This window comes from Tamandua tetradactyla, chromosome 14 (assembly GCF_023851605.1).
Source record: "Tamandua tetradactyla isolate mTamTet1 chromosome 14, mTamTet1.pri, whole genome shotgun sequence".
Lineage (NCBI taxonomy): Eukaryota > Metazoa > Chordata > Mammalia > Pilosa > Myrmecophagidae > Tamandua > Tamandua tetradactyla.
This window is the reverse complement of record NC_135340.1, coordinates 54,474,226-54,498,405: the sequence shown is the minus strand read 5'-3', so window position 1 is coordinate 54,498,405 and position 24,180 is coordinate 54,474,226. Positions and strand designations below refer to the sequence as shown.

The following is a 24,180-nucleotide window of genomic DNA, read 5'->3' as shown; positions in this document are numbered from 1 at the left end:
CGGTTTCCCGGGCCGACTGCCGTGCAGACAGACGAGCGCCATGAGCGCCACCTACTGGGCAGGAAAAGAAAAACAGAGCCCAGAGATTTCACAGAAAAAGCTTTCAACCAGCTGGGTCCCACACCGAGGGAAATCTGATCAAATGCCCAGACACCAGCAGAAAATAATGGATGACGCTCGGAAAATTGAAGATATGGCCCAGTCAAAGGAACAAACCAATAGTTCAAATGAGATACAGGAGCTGAGACAACTAATGCTGAATATACGAGCAGAAATGGAAAAACTCTTCAAAAACCAAATCAATAAATTGAGGGAGGAAATGAAGAAGACATGGGCTGAACAAAAAGAGGAAATAGAAAATCTGAAAAAACAAATCACAGAACTTATGGGAGTGAAGGACAAAGAAGAAAAAATGGAAAAAACAATGGATACCTACAATGGTAGATCTAAAGAGACAGAAGCTACAATTAGTGAACTGGAGGATGGAACATCTGAATTCCAAAAAGAAACAGAAACTATAGGGAAAAGAATGGAAAAACTTGAGCAGGGGATCAGGGAACTGAATGACAATATGAAGCGCACAAATATACGTGTTGTGGGTGTCCCAGAAGGAGAAGAGAAGGGAAAAGGAGGAGAAAAACTAATGGAAGAAATTATCACTGAAAATTTCCCAACTCTTATGAAAGACCTAAATTTGCAGATCCAAGAAGTGCAGCGCACCCCAAAGAGAATAGACCCAAATAGGCGTTCTCCAAGACACTTACTAGTTAGAATGTCAGAGGTCAAAGAGAAAGAGAGGATCTTGAAAGCAGCAAGAGAAAAACAATCTGTCACATACAAGGGAAACCCAATAAGACTATGTGTAGATTTCTCAGCAGAAACCATGGAAGCTAGAAGACAGTGGGATGATATATTTAAATTACTAAAAGAGAAAAAGTGCCAACCAAGACTCCTATATCCAGCAAAATTGTCCTTCAAAAATGAAGGAGAAATTAAAACATTTATAGACAAAAAGTCACTGAGAGAATTTGTGACCAAGAGACCAGCTCTGCAAGAAATACTAAAGGGAGCACTAGAGTCAGATACGAAAAGACAGAAGAGAGAGGTATGGAGTAAAGTGTAGAAAGAAGGAAAATCAGATATGATATATATAATACAAAAGCCAAAATGGTAGAGGAAAATATTATCCAAACAGTAATAATACTAAAAGTTAATGGACTGAATTTCCCAATCAAAAGACATAGAATGGCAGAATGGATTACGACCCAGCAATACCACTGCTAGGTATCTACTCAAGGGACTTAAGGGCAAAGACACAGATGGACATTTGCACACCAGTGTTTATAGCAGCATTATCTACAATTGCAAAGAGATGGAAACAGCCAAAATGTCCATCAACAGACGAGTGGCTAAACAAACTGTGGCGTATACCTACAATGGAATATTATGCAGCTTTAAGACAGACTAAACTTATGAAGCATGTAATAACATGGATGGACCTAGAGAACATTATGCTGAGTGAGTCTAGCCCAAAACTAAAGGACAAATACTGTAAGGTCCCACTGATGTGAACCGACATTCGAGAATCAGCTTGGAATATATCATTGGTAACAGAGACCAGCAGGAGTTAGAAACAGGGTAAGATAATGGGTAATTGGAGCTGAAGGGATACAGACTGTGCAACAGGACTAGATACAAAAACTCAAAAATGGACAGCACAATAATACCTAAGTGTAATGTAACTAGGTTGGAACACTGAATGAAGCTGCACCTGAAATAGGGTTTTTTGTTTGTTTGTTTGTGTGTTTGTATCTTTTGTTTTTGTTTTTTTTCTTTTTCCTTTTTATATATATATATATATATAAGTAGTATTATTATTTTAATTCTCTTCTCTATATTAACATTCTGTATCTTTTTCTGCTGTTTTGCTAGTTCTTTTCCTAAATCGATGCAAATGTACTAAGAAATGATGATCATACATCTATGTGATGATACTAAGAATTACTGAGTGCATTTGTAGAATGGAATGATTTCTAAATGTTGTGTTAATTTCTTTTCTTTTTTTTGGATTAATAAAAAAATTAAAAAAAAAATGAGGGAGAAATGAAAACATTTTCAGACAAAAAAATCACTGAGAGAATTTATGACCAAGAGACAAGCTCTGCAAGAAGTACTAAACGGAGCACTAGAGACAGATATGAAAAGACAGAAGAGAGAGGTGTGGAGAAGAGTGTAGAAGGGAAGACTATGAGTAAAGGTAAAAAGAAGGAAAATTAGATATGACCTATAAAATCCAAAGGCAAAATAGTAGAAGAAAGTACTACCCATGCAATAATAACACTGAATGTTAATGAATTAAACTCCCCAATCAAAAGACATAGACTGGCAGAATGGATTAAAAAACAAGACCCATTTATAAGCTGTCTCCACTCAAAGGACATGAGAACAAGGACACAAACGGACATTTGCACACCAATGTTTATAGCAGCATTATTTACAATTACGAAGAGATGGAAACAGCCAAAATGTCCATCAGTGAACGGGTGGCTAAACAAACTGTGGCATATACATACAATGGAATAATATGCAGCTTTAAGACAGAATAAAGTTATGAAGTATGTAACAACATGGATGGACCTTAAGGACATTATGCTAAGTGTGATTGGCCAAAAACAAAAAGACAAATACTGTATGGTCTCACTGATATGAACTGACATTAGTGAATAAACTTGGAATATTTCGTTGGTAACAGAGACCATCAGGACATAGAAATAGGGTAAGATATTGGGTAATTTGAGCTGACGGGATACAGATTGTGCAACAGGAGTGAATATAAAAACTCAGAAATGGACAGCGCAACACTACCTAATTGTAATACAGTTATATTAAAACACTGAATGAAGCTGAATGTGAGAACGATACAGGGAGGAGGGCTGGGAGCATAAATGAAATCACAAAGAAAGACAATAAACATTGCAATGATATAATCTAGGAATGCCTGGAGTGTATAATGATAATGACTAAATGTACAAATTTTAAAATGTTTTTGCATGAGGAAGAACAAAGGAATGTCATTACTGCTGGGTGCTGAAAATAGATGGTAATTAATATTTTAAAATTTCAACTTATGTGTGAGACTAAAGCAAAAAAATGTTTATTTGGTACAAAATTTATATTTTGACTAGTGCATCTCCTAATATAACTTATGTAGATAGTTGGTTGAACAACATAAGTACATGGAACCTTGGATAGGACTTGAGATTTTGTTGGTTTGTCCAGAGTGATGCCCGATGAATCCCAGAGTGTTTTGATCAGTGAGTGGAAGAGTATTTGCAAAGTCCCCTTTGGGGAATGGTGAGAATGGGGAAAAATTCAACCTCCCCAAGTTGAATTCTTTTTTTTTTTTTTTTTTTACATGGGCAGGCACCGGGAATCGAACCCAGGTCCTCGGGCTTGGCAGGTAAGCATTCTTACCTGCTGAGCCACCGTGGCCTGCCTCCAAGTTGAATTCTTGATATTCTCACAAGCAGTGTGGACAACCAAAGTTATAGGCTAAGCCCCCAGTCTTGGGGTTTGTTCACATGAAACTTAACCCCACAAAGGATAAGTCGAATCTACTTAAAATTAGGCCTAAGAGTCACCCCCAAGAGAACCTCTTTTATTGCTCAGATGTGGCCTCTCTCTCCAGCCAATACAAGAGGAAACTCACCACTCTCCCCCTGTCTACGTGGGACATGACTCCCAGGGGTGTGGACCTTCCTGGCAATGTGGGACAGAAATCCTAGAATGATCTGAGACTCAGCATCAAGGGATTGAGAAAAACTCTAGAGTGAGCTGAGACCCAGCATCAGGGGACTGAGAAACCTTCTCGACCAAAAGGGGGAAGAGTGAAATGAGACAAAGTGTCAATGGCTGAGAGATTCCAAATAGAGTCGAGAGGTTATCCTGGAGGTTATTCTTACGCTTTAAGTGGTTATCACCTTGTTATCCAAGATGTAATGAAGAGGCTGGAGGGAACTGCTTGAAAATGTAGAGCTTTGTCCAGTAGCCATAGTTCTTGAAGATGATTGTATAATGATACAGCTTTCACAACGTGACTGTGTGATTGTGAAAACCTTGTGTCTGATGCTCCTTTTATCTACCATGTCAACAGACGAATAGAACATATAGATTAAAAGTAAATAGTAGGGGGAACAAATGTTAAAATAAATTTGGTTTTAAATGCTAGTAATCAATGAAAGGGAGGTGTAAGAGGTATGGTATGTAAAATTTTTTTTTCTTTTTCTGTTTTTGTTTTATTTTTCTGTTGTCTTTTTATTTCTTTTCTGAATTGATGCAAATGTTCTAAGAAATGATCATGATGATGAATATGCAACTATGTGATGATGCTGTGAATTACTGATTATATATGTAGAATGGAATGAGCATATATTAAGGATGTTTGCATTTCTTTCTTGTAATTTTTTTCTAATGAATAAAAAATTTTTTAAAAAAACCTATACCTAAAATTAGAACATATACAGAAACTTATTTGCAAAATGTAGGAAAAAAATAGGGTAACCTAAGGTGGCGGCATAAGACTCAAGTTGGAGCAAGAATGAATCACTTTGGTTCCTAAAGCCAAATCTGAAGGGCTAAAAGGCAAGAAGGAAGATAAAAATTATAAGGAGAAATAGTCAATGGGATTATTTTTCTGTTTCAATGATTTAGTTATAAATGTAGATTATTAGTCTTCTGTTTGTACATGTAAAAAAATACCAAACATCTCACTACCATGAAATTTCTAAAATTGACTCTTTCACATTTTTTTAAAAAGATAAAAATCGCATATTTTCTCCCTTCCTTCAGTTCAAATAGTGAACTGAAATAATTCATATTACAATAGTTGGTCCTAACTTCTATACAAAGTTAAACCATATTGAGCTCCTCTGCCAATATAAGGGACTACATAATTTCTGTCACACTTGCCTTTTTGAATTAAGGCATAAGAAAAATTTCTCAAAGCACAATTGAGTTAATCGTAGTATTTGTTTTATCTCTGCTAACCTTTTCTTTATTCTTCATACCTTATGCCTAGCTCCTTTTGAGTTGCCTTACTTTGACTGATTTTTGCTGTTAAACCTTTACATTCCTGGAATAAAACCCTCTTTTTTTTTTTTTTTTTTTTTTTTAAGAGAGAGGGAGGAAAGGAAGGAAAGACAGAGAAGGAAGGAAGGGAGGAAGAAAGGGAAACATTTTTAAACATTTTCTTGTTTTATTATATTTTGTTTGTTTGTTTGTTTTTTACATGGGCTGGGGCCGGGAATCGAACCGGGGTCCTCCGGCACGGCAGGCAAGCACTCTTGCCCGCTGAGCCACCGCGGCCCGCCCTCCTGGAATAAAACCCTCTTGATCATGCATAATTCTTTTTATATGTTGCTGGATTTGGTTTGCTAATATTTTGTTGAGAATTTCTGTACCTATATTTTAAGAAATATTGGCCTTTAGGTTTCTTGTTGTATCTTTGCCTGGTTTTGGAAAAGTTAATACTGACTTTGTGGAATGAGTTGGTAAATGTTTTTTCCTATTGTGAGTTTTGGAAGAGTTTGTGAAAGATTGATATTAATTCCATTAGACACTTGGTAGAATTCATTAGTGGAGCCATCTGAGCCTGAGCTTTCTTTATAGGGAGTTGAAAGTAACTTTAATATGATCAAAATGATCAGATGTTTCCTTTTCATGTTTTGGATATAGATACATAGAAGGATCTACCATCTCCTGAACTTACTCTGGTGAGTGTTAATGTTACTCCAGTGTTCATATCTTACCTGCATCAGTTATGAAGTTCATTTATTTGGCCTTGATAATACGTGCAGTCAGTAGGAGTCATAATTTCCGTGTATAACATTTAATACATTTAACACCCAAGTAATCATTTTTTCCTGAACTCCTATGGCACTTTATCTATACATCTCTTGTCACTTCCCATGTGAACTTTTTATTGTAGTTATTTATGTTCAAACCTTACCACACTCTGTGAAACAGAGTTTCTTAAAGGAAATGTCATTTTCTACACTGCATTTAAATTCAACTAAATAGCTTGGTGAATTAAGTGTTATTCCAGTGTTCAGGTGAAAATAACTTGGTACTCCTTTATAGTCTTATCTTTATCTATTAAAATATTATGGGGAGTGTATGGGTGATTCAGTGATAGAATGCTCGCCTTATATGTGGGAGACCTGGGTTCGATTACCACACCATGCACCCCTGCCAAAAAAAAAAAATATATCTATATATATATATATATATATATATATATGTATGTATATGGGGTTCATTTATTTGACCCTGTTCCTGCTATCTTTGCCTTAGCTCTCCTTAGTTACCAGTGTAACCATCATGATGAATGTGGACTACAGAGTTTGGGAAACTCAGATATTCTGTTCTTTTAATGTTTGGCATTTGTCTAAGTCATAAACTGCCACAGACTGTCTTTAGTTTCTTAAATGCTTTAAAGCTATAGTTCTTCCCAAGAAAGGTTTATTCAGTCTTTTTTGTATCAGTCTTGCTAAATTAGGAGTTAGTTCTTAAATTAAACTCTTAACTCTTTAGTAATGACTTTAAATCATTTGTTACCAAACTATTCTTCTCTGAGATATTGACAGAGACTAGGAGTACATTAGCATATCAAAAACGCTACAAACTCTTAGGCTAAACTTTGCAGAATTTTTATTTTTAATACCAAAAAACACAAAGCAAATGCAAACATTCCTATTTTGATCATTCCATTCTACATATATAATCAGTAATTCACAATATTATCACATAATTGCATATTCATCATCATAATCATTTCTTGGAGCATTTGCATCTATTTAGAAAAAGAAATAAAACAAAAACAGAAAAAAAATGTATACATACCATACCCCTTACCCCTCCCTTTCACTGATCACTAGCATTTCAAACTAAGTTTATTTTAATATTTGTTCCCCCTATTATTTATTTTTATTCCATATGTTCTACTCGTCTGTTGACAAGGTAGATAAAAGGAGCATCAGACACAAGGTTTTCACAATCAACCAATCACATTGTGAAAGCTTTATCGTTATACAATCCTCATCAAGAAACATGGCTATCATAAGTACTTGGAATCTCAAGTAGGACATGAGATTTTGTTGGTTTGTCCAGAGTGATGCCCCGAAGAATCCCAGAGTGATTTCATCAGTGAGTGGAAAAGTATTTGCAAAGCCCCCTTCGGGGAATGGTGAGAACAGGGAGAAATTCAGCTTCCCCAAGTTGAATTCTTGATATTCTCACAAGCAGTGTGGACAACCAAAGCTATAGGCTGAGCCCCCAGTCTTGGGGTTTGTTCATATGAAACTTAACCCCACAGACGATAAGTCGAGTCTACTTAAAATCTAGGCCTAAGAGTCACCCCCAAGAGAGCCTCTTTAGTTGCTCAGATGTGGCCTCTCTCTCCAGCCAACATGACGAGCAGTCTCACCGCCCTCCCCCTCTCTGCGTGGGACATGACTCCCAGGGGTGTTGACCTTCCTAGCAATGTGGGACAGAGATCCTGGAATGAGCTGAGACTCAGCATCAAGGGATTGAGAAAAACCCTAGAATGAGCTGAGAATTAACATCAAGGGATTGAGAGAACCTTCTCGACCAAAAGGGGGAAGAGTGAAATGAGACAAAGTGTCAATGACTGAGAGATTCCAAACAGAGTCGAGAGGTTATCCTGGAGGTTATTCTTACGCATTAAGTAGGTATCACCTTATTGTTCAAGATGTAGTGTAGAGGCTGGAGGAAACTGCCTGAAAATGTAGATCTGTGTTCCAGTAGCCATGTTTCTTGATGATGATTGAACAATGATATAGCTTTCACAATGTGACTCTGTGATTGTGAAAACCTTGTGTCTGATGCTCCTTTTATCTACCAAATCAACAGACAAGTAGAACATATGGAATAAAAATAAATAATAGGGGGAACAAATGTTAAAATAGATTTAGTTTGAAATGCTAGTGGTAAATGAAAGCGAGGGGTAAGGGGTATGATATGTATAATCTTTTTTTTTTCTTTCATGCAAATGTTCTAAGAAATGATGAATATGCAACTATGTGATGATGTTGAGAATTGTTGATTGTATATGTAGAATGGAATGATATATTAATATTTTTGTTTGTTGTTAATTTTTTTTAATTAATAAAAAAATATAGAAACATGGCTACTGGAACACAGCTCTACATTTTCAGGCAGTTCCCTCCAGCCTCTCCATTACATCTTGGATAACAAGGTGGTATCTACTTAATGCATAAGAGTAACCTCTCAACTGTGTTTGGAATCTCTCAGCCATTGACACTTTGTCTCATTTCACTCTTCCCCCTTTTGGTTGAGAAGGTTTTCTCTATCTTAGGCCAAACTTTGGTGATTTAATTAATATTTTTAATATTAATGGGCATTTATTAATATCATACAGAGCTAGCATTCAGAGAAGCAAACTTTAGGAAGTGTGTTTCTAAATGATTAGTATGAAATCCATTTAGAGCATCATCTGTAAAAAGAAATCAGAAGTGAAAATAAAGAGTTAAGTTTGGAAAATCCTGAATGTGTAGATTATACGATATATACTTAAAGGCCATCATTATAATTATAGTACTTTACCTACTGGTCATTATATATTCTGTACTATTTGTTGCTGTTAAGAGAACCATCTCTCCTTGTTTAAAAAAGTAAAAACCCAAACCCAACTAAAAACTATTTGTTACATGAGATTGCCATTTGAACAGTCTTGTTTGCTCACCTCCATCCGAAGATAGGATAGCTTTTTCTCCAGGTAGATATCTTTGTTAGGCTCTTCATTTTCATGAGAGTATGTGAATCCTATCCTCAGGTAAGAATTGGCAATTGATGCAAGTGTACTATAGTTTCTTGCCTGGAAATAAAACCTTGACTTCAGCTAGTCGATATTTGACTTAACTTGGCTGAGAAACTGTTTTATGGAAGACTTCTTGAAAAATAATCCATACATTCTGCTGTCCTTGTTCAGCAAGGGTAGATAATCACTGATTGAACCCATTCTGTTCATGTTTATGATATACCTGACTTTTGTATCTTTTGGTTTGTTTTATTTACACTTTTGTCCCCAGTTCTGTGTTTACCCATCCTAAACACAGAATGCCCAGAGGTAGAGGCCTCTGGGCATTGAGTATAGAATGTCTTTATGTAGCATGTAACATTAGAACTAGCTTTCTAGTTCTCATGTTTAAAACCAAACATAAGAAAATGAATTGTAGTCATTGGTAAAATATCCGGACCCGGTAGATTCATGAGATATGGACTCCTTCCTTAAGTAGTTTTTAGTGAGGGAGATAAGGCGTACATGGATAAAGTAAATAGGATATATCTAAGTGCCATGATTTCTGTGACAGTTTTTAGAAATTGAGAGAAGAAAGAGAATAGTCTTAGCTGAGAATAATCTAAAAATGCCTTTACAGGGTTTTGCCTTAGTTTGGTAAGACTAAATCTTAAAGAGGCATTGTTCATAGGTCATCGGCAGGGCAGCATCCAGAAAGGAACAGTGGTAACTAGATGGTACAAAGCAGTCAGCCCAGATCATACATTAACACGGGTCAGGAAGTCTGATATACATGTAAATGATTTGGAAACAGACACTTTACCATGGACATCAAGTTGTAGTCAGGGGAGCCCAAACTATGATCAAAGTCCAATTCCAGAATAACTAGGATTAATGAGCCAGAGCTAAGAGTGTGGAACAGGCCAATCAGTGGAGAATTACTCTGACGACTCATGTTAATGGTTCCTCTACTTTTGATACAAGAAGGGTGGACTCCTCAATTGGAAATGTGAATTGTATCCGTTGAAAAGTGGGAACCAGTGAGTCAGTCATATAGCAGTGTTAATTGATGTCCTGGTAGCAGATGGGATTTTGTAAGAGGTGAGGATGCATGGCAGAACTTTAGTGTACTCCCACATTTAAATTAGAGAAGGAGTTTTGAATTGGAAAGTAAAGAAGGAATAGTCTAAAAAGTTTTCAGAGATATGGAGAGAGTATCCAGAAGTAAGAATTGGTATCAATTTCCTTTCATCCATTCTGATAAACTGTGGTTTACCAGAGAAAAAGTAGTTTTCAGCCTTATCAGACCCAACTCTCCCTTTTTATTGCTAATATTTTTAATATTCTCTTTTCTATTCTGAAATGAAATGTATAGATACTATATACAGTTGTTTTTTAAATAAAAAGTCCCTAAATATATTGGAGAAACAAAGTAATTTATAATGACATAATATATATTTTAGAATGTGAATGCATCAATGTGACCCACATTAGATGACAAAATGAAGTAATCATATTGTTGCACTAGTATACAGAATCACCTTGACTGAAGAGTTAAAGAAGTTGTAACTTAAATTGTATTGTTGACTCAAATAGTAAAGAATAAGGGAGAAAACCAGTGAATTCAGGTGGAATGGAAGACGATGGAGAAAGATTTGCTGCTTAAACCTTCCCAGAGTAAAGGGGAATAAGCTGAGGATTTTGGGTAAGAAAATATTTGAAGTCTTCTGTTTTTTAGAGAGCATGTCAAAGAATTGATGAGAGGGTAAAATGCAAGGGTTATTGAGAAATGTCAAATGCTCTGCTGAATTTGGACAACTGGCAGATTAGGTTACTGTGGTTCTGTAGTTTTCTGTAGAGAATAAAAGGCAAGTGTAGGAGATGAAAGTATAATTTATTAGAGTAGGAGCTTTTAAGCTTTCAAATTAACCAGAGCATTTTGGCTGAATGGAGGGGTCACCGATCTTAAAAGGTGATTCAAAAATAATTGGATACTCAGGAAATAGAAAAAAGGTAGATATTGGGTAATTGGAACTGAAGGGATACAGATTGTGCATTGGGATTGTGCTGGTTTGAAAGGATGTATGTCCCCTAGAAAAGCCATGCTTTAATCAAAATCCCATTTCATAAAGGCAGAATAATCCCTATTTAATACTGTATGTAATTAGATCATCTCCTGGAGATGTAACCAAATCAAGAGTGGTTGTTAAGATGGATTAGGTGATGACATGTCTCCACCCATTTGGGTGGGTCTTGATTGGTTTCTGAAATCCTATAAAAGAGGAAACATTTTGGAGTATGAAGAAGATTCAGAGAGAGCAGAGAGTGCTGCAGCACCACGAAGCCGAGAGTCCACAAGCCAGTGACCTTTAGAGATGAAGTAGGAAAGTGCCTCCCAGGGATCTTCATGAAACTGGAAGCCAGGAGAGAAAGCTAGCAGATGACACCATGTTCACCATGTGCCCTTCCAGCTGAGAGAGAAACTCTGTGTTCACCATGTGCCTTCTCACTTTAGAGAGAGACCCTGAACTTCATCGGTTCTTGAATCAAGGTGTCTTTCCCTACATTTCTGTAGACATTTTCTCGGCCTTAGAACTGTAAACTAGCAACTTATTAAATTCACCTTTTAAAAGCCCTTTTTGGTACATTGCATTCTGGCAGCTAGCAAACTAGAACAGGGACTCATTGTAAAAATTCAGAAATGGATAGCACGATACACCCTAACTGTAATACAATTATGTTAGAACACTGAATGAAGCTGAATGTGAGAATGATAGAGGGAGGAGGCCTGAGGGCACAAATGAAATCAGAAGGAAAGATATACAATGAAGACTGAGATGGTATAATCTAGGAATGCCTAGAGTGTATAATGATTGTGACTAAATGTACAAATTTAAAAATGTTTTGCATGAGGAAGAACAAGGGAATGTTAATAATGTAGGGTGTTGAAAATAAATGGTAATTAATATTTTAAAACTTTAACTTATGTGTGAGACTAAAGCAAAAAATGTTTATTTGGTACAAAATTTATATTTTGACTAGTGCAGTTCCTAATATAACTTATGTGGACAGCTTAATTGAACACCATGAGTACATGGAACCTTGAATAGGGCATGAGATTTTGTAGGTTTGTCCAGAGTGATGCCATGATAAATCCCAGAGTGATTTGAACAGTGAATAAAAAAGTATTTGCAAAGTCTCCTTGGGGTAAAAATGAGAAAGGGGGATAATTCAACTTCCCCAAGTGGAGAATTCTTGTTATTCTCACAAGCAGTGGGGAGAACCAAAGCAATAGACTGAGCCTCCAATCCTGGGGTTTGTTCATATGAAACTTAACCCCACAAAGGATAGGCTAACAACACAACAAGCAAACTCACCACCCTCCCCCCTGTCTACGTGGGACATGACTCCCAGGAGTGTGGACCTTCCTGGCAACATGGGACAGAAATCCTGGAATGAGCTGAGACTTAGCATCAAGGGATTGAGAAAACTCCTAGAATGAGCTGAGATTCAGCATCAGGGGATTGAGAAAATCTTCTCGACCAAAAAGGGGAAGAGTGAAATGAGACAAAAGAAAGTGTCAATGGCTGAGAGATTCCAGAGTCCAGAGGTTATCCTGGAGGTTATTCTTATGCATTAGATAGACATCACCTTGTTAGTCGAGATGTAGTGGAGAGGCTGGAGGGAACTGCCTAAAAATGTAGAGCTGTGTTCCAGTAGCCATGTTTCTTGAAGATGATTGTATAATGATACAGTTTTCGCAGTGTGACTGTGTGATTGTGAAAACCTTGTGTCTTATGCTTCTTTTATCTGCCTTATGGACAGATGAGTAAACCATAAGGATTAAAAATAAATAAATAATAGGGGGAAAAATGTTAAAATAAATTTAGTAGATTGTAATGCTAGTGGTCAATGAAAGAGAGGGGTAAGGGGTAAGAGGGGTGTGCGTTGAGTTTTTTTTTTGTTTTCTTTTTCTGAATTGATGCAGATGTTCTAAGAAATCATGATGATGAATATTCAACTATGTGATAAAAAATGATTGGATACTTTGAAAAATTAATACCATAATACCTCTTGTGAAGTTATACAGTTCATGCTTGTAACACCTCTATTTAGTTTTAAAGGTATACGAGAATGAATTTCAGCCATCAATAGTGATATTCTACAAAGGTGATTTCTGAGATGAATTGAATTATTGGGAAACTTTAATGGAAGAAGATAAAAATGGTTCAGAATAAAGATATGGTTTCTCCTTAAAGCTTTTTAAAGTTTATTACTTTGTTAGATTGTGACCTTTTAAAAAATAATCACCATCCCTGGTCCAGATAAGTCCTGAAACCTAGCCCAGCCTCTCCAGAACATTAGATAGTGACAAACTCTTCCTGTATAAAAAGTTTAGAATTGCCATGGCCCAAACACCCTTAAAGAGAGAGATAGAGAGATCAAAGGTGATTGCGGAGTTATACAGAGAAGATAGGATTTAACAAATGAATGTGAATACTGAATCATTAAATTGTTATCCCTTTTAGTCCCTAGTAACTTAGAACGCTAGAAGTAAAACCCTAAAATTGTGAAATTGTAGCTCATGTCAAAGTCTGAAATATGTTCTACAACTAATTGTGGTACTGTGCTTTGAAATTTATAGCTTTTTTGTATATATGTTATTTTTTACAAGAAAAGAAGGAAAAAATTTTATTGTGATGATAAAAAAATATTTAAGCTCTCTAGTCTGCAGTAGCTAGAAAGAAAAATATGAGAGGATCATATGGTAGTCCATGGCAGGCTCTGAGATCTGTCCTGTAACTACTTGTTGAAGAGTGCTTTAAAAACTATTGCTTTTTTGTTTCTTTGCTTTGTATGTATGTTATACTATACGATAAAAAAGAAAAGTTTAAAAAAATAATCATCATTTATTGACTATGTCAGACAATGGGCTAATTGCTCTACCTATGTTATCTTATTATTTAATCCGGGCTTAGCTGCTTAAGTCTTTCAGGATAACCAGGTATAAGGCAGAAGGTGTTATATGAAAGATAGTTGGAGGGAAAGTTATTGTATCGACTCTATTGAAGACATTCTGATTGTAACATGTCTTTAACAAAATAAATTGGCAGAATGAATGCTCAGGCTGTACTTATTTCTCATCCTCGTTTTTATTTTGTTTGCTCTACTTTTCTAAATCATTTCTTAATCTTATTCATCATGACATAAGGATGGTAAAATAGTCTGCCAATATATCTATTCCTTGTAAATAGAGTACCTCACACATGTACAAATGTAAATACAAAATGAAGAAGGGAACTTGAAGGTGAGCACAAGTTCTCCTATAGTACTTTCCTTTGTGAACTGTAAAACAGTGAGCTTGTGTCATAGATTTGTATGTTCATTTATTCGTGGTTGTGAGTAATCATTCATTACAGGGGAAGGGGAACTGGGTATAAATTGTAAGATACTATTTTACAGAAAGCATGATATGAATTTTCAGTGCAACATGACTGTTTCCATTCTTTGAAATTTTTCCCATCCTTCTAACTCCTGCCTTTATACTACTAAGCAGTGTCTGATGGGAACTTTATCATGATCTTTCTACAGCCTGCTATCTTCTCAGTGTCTTATGTTCTGAAAGATCTGATTTCTCCTCATGAGAGCAAGTGAGAAAGAGAAAGGGAGGATGAGTAGTATTTCATCTTTCTCTACTTATCTCTAATCCTGCAGCTGTGCAGTCGGAAGCCTTTGTGCATGAAGACAGATTTGTTCTATGGCCTCGGAGTTGGGTGCCGGGGACGATGGCGGCTGCACTGAGCTGGCAAAGCCCCTCTATCTTCAGTACCTGGAGAGGGCCCTCCGACTGGACCATTTCCTGCGACAAACGTCAGCTATCTTCAACAGGAATATTTCTAGGTATGCAACTCCCATCTTATAATTCTTCCCAAAATAATGTTTTGGCACGTTTCTGAAGCATTCTCATTATTCCTATCAATTTTTGAGTTAAATTATTTTATGACTTATGGTATTTAATGTTTTCTTTTTTGTTCTTTTCAAATAAAGTTCAGTCAACTTATTCAGAGAATCAGTTTCTTCTTTAGTGTCCAGTTCTGCTAAACTTAAATCGTAATATTTTTCTGGGTCAGCTGTGATTGTTGACTTGTCATTCTTCAATTTACAGTGATGACAGTGAGGATGGACTGGATGACCGTAATGCTAAGCTTAAATTGTAGTCTTTTTCTGAGTCAGCTGTGATTGTGGACTTGTCATTCTTCAATCTATAGTGAAAACAGTGAAGATGGACTGGATGAGAATAATGCTAAACTTATATCATAATATTTTCCTGGTTCAGCTGTGATTGTAGACTTGTCATTCTTCAATTTATAGTGATGACAGTGAAGATGGACTGGATGACAGTAATCCTTTATTGTCTCAGTCTGGGGATCCCTTAATACAAGTTAAGGAAGAACCTCCAAATTCATTGCTTGGTGAAACTTCTGGAACAAGTAACTCGGGAATGTTGAGCACATACTCACTGAATGGAGTTCTTCAGTCAGGTCAGTGTGGTATGACATCCCTCTTTGGACTGTTGGTTTTCTTGGGGCAATTATCTTTTCACTCTTTTATTTTTTATTTTTTTATGTTTCTTTACACAGAATCAAAATCTGACAAAGGGAGTTTATATAATTTCTCTAAGTTGAAGAAAAGCAGAAAGTGGCTAAAGGTAAGATAAGGAAGATGTTTATAATAGAAATAACCTACTAAAATTAAACAGAAGGGAGTTATCAACTTATTCTTGCAGATGTGAGTCTTTTCTAGATGTGAGTCTATCCTGACCTTTTTTTTTATAACGAGGTTACAAGAAGAAAATCTGGAAGATTCAGCTGAGTCATTTTCGCAGACATTTATTGAGTAGAAAGCACTGGGGTAGGGTAGGGGATACTCAAAAATATCAGATAAGATCTTTGCTTTCACTGTCTTTTATTGTAATCAGGGATATTAGTCTACTTGTTGTCAGTTCATGAATAGTTCATTTATTCAACTGTCGACTTAGTATATGTCATGTGCCAGATACTGTAGGTAGTGGAGATACAACAGTGTACAGATAGACAAGATTCCCGCCCTTTGGATCTTACATTCTGATAGAGGAAGCAAACAGCAAACCTGTAAACAAATAAATACAAATGGCTTCTTTAAAAAGATAACATTTCAACTTATTTTTGAATGATGAGAGAGAGTTGTTTGAAGATTAGGAACCAACTGCAAAAGTCCTGAGAAAGGAAGCAAGCTCTGTATGTTTGGGAGCCAAAAAAGGCTAGAATGGTTAGAGCACAGTAAATGAAGGGAATGATAGAAGAGGAGGCTAGAGAGCCTGATCATGTAAGCCTTATTAAGGAATTTGGATTTTACTCTAATTACAGTGATAGGCGATTGGAGAGTTTACAAGTAGAAGAATGGTATAGTCTCATCTATACTCTTACAAGGTTACTACCATTGGGCAAACTGAATTAAAGATAGCATTTCTTCTATTGAATCTAATAGTTTCTCTGTCTCATACTTTTCCTGAAAAGAGCTCAAAGTACTCTTTGATCATTATCACTAGACCCTGAAACAGGCTTATGTGTAAAAGGTCTGATTTGCCTCATATCAGTGAGTTTTGGGGCTGCTCAGAATGGAGATTTATGCTTAGCCTTTTTTTTCCCCTACAAATATTGAGATATAATTCACATGCCATAAAATTCACCCTTAAAAATGTCCAATTCAGTGGTTTGGTATATTCTCAAAGTTATGCCACCATCACCACTACCTAATTCTAAAAAATTTTCATTATTCCAAAAAGAAGACCTGTATCCATTAACAGTCATTCCTCAGTCTCTCTTTTCCCCAGCTCCTGGCTTCACTAATCTGCTTTGTCTCTGTGGATTTGCCTATTCTGTACATTTCATATAAATAGACTCAAACAATATGTGGCCCTTTGTATTCTGGCTTCTTTTGCTTAGTGTAGTGTTGTCACGTTTCATTCATGTTGTAGCATCTTTCTGTACTTCATTCTTTTTTACAGTTGAATAATATTTCTTTGTATGGATATACCACATTTTGTTTATCCAATCATCAGTTGATAGACATTTGGGTTGTTTCTACATTTTTAACCATCAGTGTTTGCTTTCTATCTGTTGTTTTACTATATAGATTTTTGTTGTTGTGTTTTTTGCCTTGGAATTTGACATTTAATTAAAGTATCTTATGTCTAGTGTAAGTACTTACTGCATTCTAAACTTGTTGCTGTTTACAGCATTGCCTTTTAGTGTTCTATAATTTGTGCTCACTATGTTTAGTTGGTATCATTTTGCTTCTCAGTTGATTGGGTACAGAGTAGTATAACAAATTGGAATGATTGACTCTCAGTTGTTTTTGTCGTTGTTTTAGGGTCTGAAAAAAAATACTTGGATTATAACAGGATTTATTTTTCTGGCAGAAGTTACAGTTCTTTTTCCTCCCTCTTTCAGAGCATTCTACTAAGTGATGAGTCCAGTGAGGCTGATTCTCAGAGTGAAGACAATGATGATGAAGAAGAAGAACTCAATCTCAGCAGAGAAGAACTTCACAACATGTTGCGACTGCACAAATATAAGAAGCTTCACCAGAATAAGTACAGTAAAGACAAGGAGGTGAGAGTGTCAGAAGAAATCTCAGACCTTCATGCTGGGTATTCACTCTCTGGTTTAGATATATTTAAAATACATCATTTTTGACACTATATTTAGGTGGTGTTGGTGGCAATTTTAGTAATTGCTTTATTGAGATCTAATTCACATACCAAAAAAGTTTAACCTTTTAAAAGTGTAGAATTCATTGTTTTTTTTAGTATATTTATAAGTAGTGCAACTGTCTTCTGATTCCATTACATTTTCTTCACCCCAAAAATAAACTCCGTACCTTTCAGCTGTACACCTCCCATTCTCTCCATCCCCATCCTTTCCATCCATCCCCTCAGCCCTAGGCAACCACTATTCCACATTCTGTCTCTATAAATTTGCTCATTTTGGACATTGGAATCCTATAATGTGGTCCTTTGTAGTCTGGCTTCTTTTAGTTAGCACATATTTTCAAGACTCACCTATGTTATAGCATATATGTGTTTTATTTCTTTTTGTTGCTGAGTAATATTCTGTCGTATGGATTTACCACATTGAATTTATCCATTAGTTGATAGACACTCAGGTTGTTTCTACTTTTCCAGCTATTGTGAATAATGCTGCCATCAACATTTGCATACAAATTTTTGTGTGGATGTATATTTGCATTTTTCTTGAGTATATATATACCTAGGAGTAGAATAACCAGGCCATATGGTAACTCTGTGTCTAATTATTTGAAGAACTCTAAGACTTCTTCAAAGCAGCTGTACCATTTTGTAGTTCAGTGATTGTTTTTAAAATATAATTGCTCTTTGGAGGTGTTCCTGTCTTGAGAAAATTCCCTTTCTTCACGCACTAATATTAGAATGATTTTTGTTGTAAGTAACACCTGTTTGAATGCTGTTACCGAAGTTTTCTGATTTTTGTTAGAAGTGTGGTACATTGTACATATTGAGCAGAGGCATATTTGAAGAACTAAAAATTTTCCAGCAGTTAGTTAAGGTCCAAAGTTAGTTCAAAAAGCTCTGCAGTGTACACTAAAGCTTTTAAACCTGTAGAAGTGATAAAAAGTTACTGGACTGTTTTGATTCAGACTTAAAGAGCTGTACCTTAAAGTCTAGTGCTAAGACACTTGGTGCTTGAAATATTTGCTCATTTTTTTAATGTAGTAAAGCATACATATAGGAAAGTCTGTAAATTCTTAAATATATAGCTCAATGAGTGCTCATTTTGACCTAGATAGAAGACCATGTAATAGGTACCCCCTATGACTCCTTTGTTCTAGTTTCAGTCCTTGAACAGCTTATTTGATTATAGTCCAGGAAAGAGATTCAACAGTGGATTACCTCAATTTATATTCACATTTATTTATTGGTAATAAGTGAGACAAAATTAATGGGAGATTTGGGGGTCAACTGAAATTTTTGGAAGGATTTGCTATTTCCTAGAAGGAAAAAAATGTGTTAGTCATTTTTTTAGAATTCTAGCAACCTAGGCATTGTTCATGGTATTAGCAGAATCTCTTAGCAGGAGATAGAGAGAGAAAAAACTTGAAGGATTGAAGAACTGGGATGGCTGTGACCATTCTAACCGAATATTTGACTGAAAGAATAGCAGGCAATAGGAACCTTAGTAAATCTGAAGTAATAGAAATGTGGTTTATTTTTTAGTTGATTAATTTCCAAAAGGAGACCTTTCTGCAATAAATTGTATAAGTAAGTAAACATTTTGGTGGAAATTCATAAGTATAAAGGACATTCCTTTCTTAAATTTTTTCTTAAACTTTTTCAGCTGACCGTGTATGTATAGCAGCTGAATCTTTTTTGTTTGGAAGCAAAGGAGATATTTGACTTTGGTACTAAATCCTTATTTGTTTAGTTGTGGGGAGAATACTGTATTTAGGAGCTTGGACTTTCTCTGGCTTAACTTTTTCTAGTAAGGTAAATGTTGCCTGATGGCTGTTTTGTAAAACATTGGTGAGGGCTAAGCATCACTGCCTTTGCCTGCTTCAGTTGCAGCAGTACCAATACTACAGTGCAGGTTTGCTGTCCACATATGACCCTTTCTATGAGCAGCAGCGGCACCTGCTTGGACCGAAAAAAAAGAAATTCAAGGAGGAAAAGAAGCTTAAAGGTGAGCATTTGACCTGTCTTCCACTTTTATTCATGCTTTGTTGCAGGACTTTTGTAGCCAACATGTGCTTTTGCACTTTGAACATAATCCATATTGTGGGGAGTTGCTTTGTTATCTGAAGTATCAACCTTATTTAGTATGGTTTGTGGTCTTTTCTAGAATTAGAACCATAACAATGGTTGCATAGCCAAAGATTTTACCAGCTAGTTCTTTTTTTCTTCTTGTACAACTCTGAAGACGTCATGGAAGAAAGAAAGGAAGTTGATTATACATAGGGAATTATGAAGGAAACTTGAAGAGTTTGGGATAAATTACAAGTGTTGCTGTCTGAGGTGATTGAGAATAGATCACCTCCTTCTAATCCTCTGTACTATTTGGTGTATGTTTATGAGGAAAAGTCCTTCTCTTTTATTTAACTCAAAGTAACTGGTAATCTAGAAGTAGTTAGAAAGAGAAAACTCTAAACAATCTAAACTAGGCCAATTTTATTTCCCTAAAGCTCTGAACTCTGCTGAAAAAAGGTCTTTTTATCCTTCTTCCCTTCTTTCTCCTTTTTTATCTCTGTTTTCCTATCCTCCACACCCTCCCCCCAATTAGTTTTTTGTTCACAAGTTTTAGGTCGTACAAGTTAGTATGTTTTTTTCCTTCTCTGTTAATCTCTTTAACCACCTTACATTGCTACCAAGTAGAAATAAGTGTCCTTCCTTGTGACATTACTTAAACCCATGATACTTTGTAAACCTCTTTCCTGATGTTGGCTTAAAAAAAAAATTCAGTTCTCAGGTTTTGTTCTGTATTTCTCTTTCATGTAAACAGAGGGAGGGAGTATCCAGTGTTGTTTTCCAAGGTAGTGAGATCTCCCTCTTGGAATATTCATGGGCCTGAATAGATAAAGGGATAAACATTGCCAGTTTCAGATGAAATGAGGAAAGAACTTTGAATTTTCCTAAACTGATGAGGTTGTCTTGTGAAAGGTGAAAAAATGCAGCATTCTGAGAGACTGTTTCTTTTGCAGCCAAGTTAAAAAAAGTAAAGAAAAAAAGGCGAAGGGATGAAGAACTTTCTTCTGAAGAATCCCCTCGTCGCCTCCATCACCAGACCAAAGTCTTTGCCAAATTCTCACATGATGCACCTCCCCCTGGCACGAAGAAGAAGCACTTATCCATCGAGCAGCTTAATGCTCGTCGCAGGAAAGTATGGCTCAGCATCGTGAAAAAGGAACTACCAAAGGTGAGTGATTTTCTCCATTAGAGTGGATAGGGAGAATGTTTCCCTTCCCACCATCTAAGGAGGAGCTGGGAGAACTAGATACTTTAACAGATAGAAATTAATCTGTTGGAATTAAGATTAATACTCTCCAGTTAACTGTTTTAAAAAAGAGTTTTCTAGAGAATTTATAAACATTTGATTATTGCTGAATAATTACAGATACTGAAAGAAAGTATGGATGATTAAAAAAAAACATGTATAAGCATTCTTTTTTCTTTTAGTTGTTTTTGTCTTGTTTTGTTTTGTTTTTTAACTATCTTATTAGTCCTGCAATAGCACGGCCTTCAAAAATGTTTTACAATTTCGATGATTACATGGTATGTGATTTCTCAATATTATTTTAGTTTGTTTTTACTAATATTTTATTTTAATATAATTTCAAACTTCAAAGTTTCAAGGAATGTCTGTATACCCTTTACTTGTACTCACCAGTTTGCCTTTTATTTAGTTAAATGCCTCATTGCAAATTCAGTGCAATCCTAATAGAAATACCAACATACACTTTTCTAGAATTAGAAAAGCTGATACTGAAGTTCATATAGAAAAACTTCATATGCAAGAATAACTAAGAAAATGCTGAAAAAGCCCCACCCAACATTAAAACATGCTCTAAGACATCTACAATTAAAACAATATGATACTGGTACATGAATAGACTAGTGGACTTGTTAATAGATGGTGCCAGGATAATTTGGAAAAAGATAAAATTAGATCTCCTTTGCATGTCTGTATCCACATTCCATCCTAATCTAGTTTGACTTCATCTTAACTAATTAAATCTGCGAAGATCCTAATTCAAAATAAAGGTTGCAGTCACAGGTGCTGGAGTTTAGGACTTGCACATATCTTTTGTAGGGGGCAGTATTCAGCCCACTGGGGAAGAACAGAACTGACCTAAGTAACCAAGGAAAACAGTATCTTGACTGGATATTGTAAGGCCAAGGACCAAAAGAACTGAGCATAAATGCTGTGTATGATATAGTAAAAATGTTTCTCACAGGGGAATAGGTTAGCAGTTTTGAAACTATGTGTACACTAGGATTGAATGAATAAGTAAATATATTATAGATAATGAGAGGAGAGTTTCTTACTATTAAAGAAAGAAGTTACAAGTAAGGAAAATGGGAGAGCTAATATGAAGCCTGTAGAGTTGGATTATAATCAGAGCTCTTGGTATAAGCACATGGTTCTTAATATCTAAACAGTTACATAGGTGCAGAAATATAGATGAGGATGTATGCCTGGATTAGTTATGTTTATATATTTTCTAGCTCTGTTGGCTGACATGGCCTAGAAGCAGTGATATCCCAATAGCAATGAGGATATCTAGCACCCAGATCTTGATTTCTAAGCACCTTTTATCCTAAAATAAAAGGAACTGGAAGGTTCCTTTGAGAAGTGCTTGATTCCACGAAATGACTGGGCAGGGCAAATAGAGGGTATACTGGGAACATCTTGTGGTACCAGAAAGTAAGAAAGTGCTGGAGAAAAGATAGTGGACTTGTCACAAGAACACAGAAGCCAATCTGAAGTCACTCCTTCTGGCCAAAGCTGGAACAATTTAAGCAATAAAATGATAATAATGGGTTTTAACCCATAGAATAAAAGAAATATTCATGAGTCCATTCTTTATAAATAAATAATTGAATAAATAAATACATGAAGTCTACCTAACTCATTTTATGAAGCTAACATCACTCTAATATTAAAATCGGATAAAGATGATACAAGAAAAGAAAACAACAGACCTATCTCCCTAATGAACATAGATGTGAAAATCCTTAACAAAGTACTAGCGAACTGTATCTAGCGTCACATTAGAAGAATTACACATCATGATCAAGTGGGATTCATACCAGAAATGCAAGGGTGGGTCAACATAAGAAAATTTGTCAACATAATACATTAACAAATTGAAAGGGGAAAAAAATCACATGATCATATCAATTAATGCTGAAAAACCATTCAACAACATCCAGAATCCTTTCCTGATCAAAATACTTCAAAAGTTAGGCATCGAAGGAAACTTCCCGAACATCATAAAGGGCGCATAGATGAAAAACTCTTAGCGCAGGCCACAGTGGCTCAGCAGGCAGAGTTCTTGCCTGCCATGCTGGAGATCCGTGTTCGATTCCTGGTGCCTGCCCAAGCCAAAAAAATAAACAAAGCAAAAAACAAGTCAGCCTCATACTTAATGGTGAGAAATTGAAAGCATTCCCTTGAAATCAGGGATGAAACAAGGATGCCCATTGTATTGTCACCATTATTATTCAATATTGTATTAAAAGTACTAGCTGGAGCGATTAGAAAGGAGAAAGAAATAAAAGGCATCCAGATAAGAAGGAAAGAAGTAAAATTTTCATTATTTGCAGATGATATGATCCTATACTTAGAAAATCCTGAGAAAATACAGTAAAACTACTTGAGGTAATAAATTCAGCAAAGTGGTAGCACATAAGATTAATGTACAAAAATCAGTAATGTTTCTATACACAGGCAATGACTTATCTGGGGTGACAACTAAGGGAAAAAATCCGTTCAGAATAGCAACCAGAAGAATTACATATCTAGAGTGAGCTGAGAGGTCTATTACTTCCTGACTTTAAAGCTTGTTGTAAAGCCACTGGTCAAACTAGCATGGTACTGCCACAAACACAGAAGGACTGACCAGTGGAATAGAATCCAGAGTGCAGGGATTGACCACCAAATTTATTATGATCTTCGATATGGCCCCCAAATCCACTAAATTGGGTTAGAATAGTCTTTTCAATAAATGGGCTTGGGAGAACTGGATTTCAATAGCCAAAAGAATGAAAGAAGATCCCTACCTTATACCCTATACAAAAATTAATTCAAAATGGATCAGAGACCTAAATGTAAGAGCCAATACCATAAAACTTCTTGAAACAAATGTAGGGAAACATCTTCAAGATCTAGTAATAGATCTTCTTAAATTTTACACCTAAAACACAAGCTGTGAAAGAAAACATAGACAAATGGGAATGTATTAGGGTTCTCTATAGAAACAGAATCAACAGGAAATATCCGTAAATATAAAATTTATGAAAGTGTCTCATGTAACCATGGGAACGTAAAGTCCAAAATCCGTAGGGCAGTCTGTGAAGCTCACGACTCGGATGGGGTCTGGACAAACTCCACAGGAGAGGTTCGCAGTCCAAAACAGGAAGAAAGACTGTCTCTTCTGAATCCTCCTTAAAAACCTTCCATTGATTAGATTAAATGTCACTTATTGTGGGAGACACTCCCCTTGGCTGGTTACAAATGGAATCAGCTGCGAATGCAGCCAACATGTTCATG

At 35.9% G+C, this 24,180-nt stretch overlaps 1 protein-coding gene across 4 annotated transcripts in view; it reads left to right on the top strand.

Moving 5' to 3' along the window:
• The window catches only part of INO80 (INO80 complex ATPase subunit), a 208,662-nt gene that overhangs the window by 55,610 nt on the left and 128,872 nt on the right, over positions 1–24,180 (top strand). For 3 of the 4 annotated variants that reach the window (XM_077127478.1, XM_077127477.1, XM_077127475.1), the window contains exons 2-7: positions 14,552–14,737; positions 15,209–15,378; positions 15,478–15,545; positions 17,329–17,490; positions 19,473–19,593; positions 20,609–20,823. In XM_077127478.1, coding sequence (XP_076983593.1) covers positions 14,595–14,737; positions 15,209–15,378; positions 15,478–15,545; positions 17,329–17,490; positions 19,473–19,593; positions 20,609–20,823 — 879 coding nt within the window. In that variant the 5' untranslated portion in view covers positions 14,552–14,594. Of the gene's footprint in view, positions 1–5,425; positions 5,772–14,551; positions 14,738–15,208; positions 15,379–15,477; positions 15,546–17,328; positions 17,491–19,472; positions 19,594–20,608; positions 20,824–24,180 lie in introns of those variants that run through there. The other variant, XM_077127476.1, reaches the window with a different exon arrangement.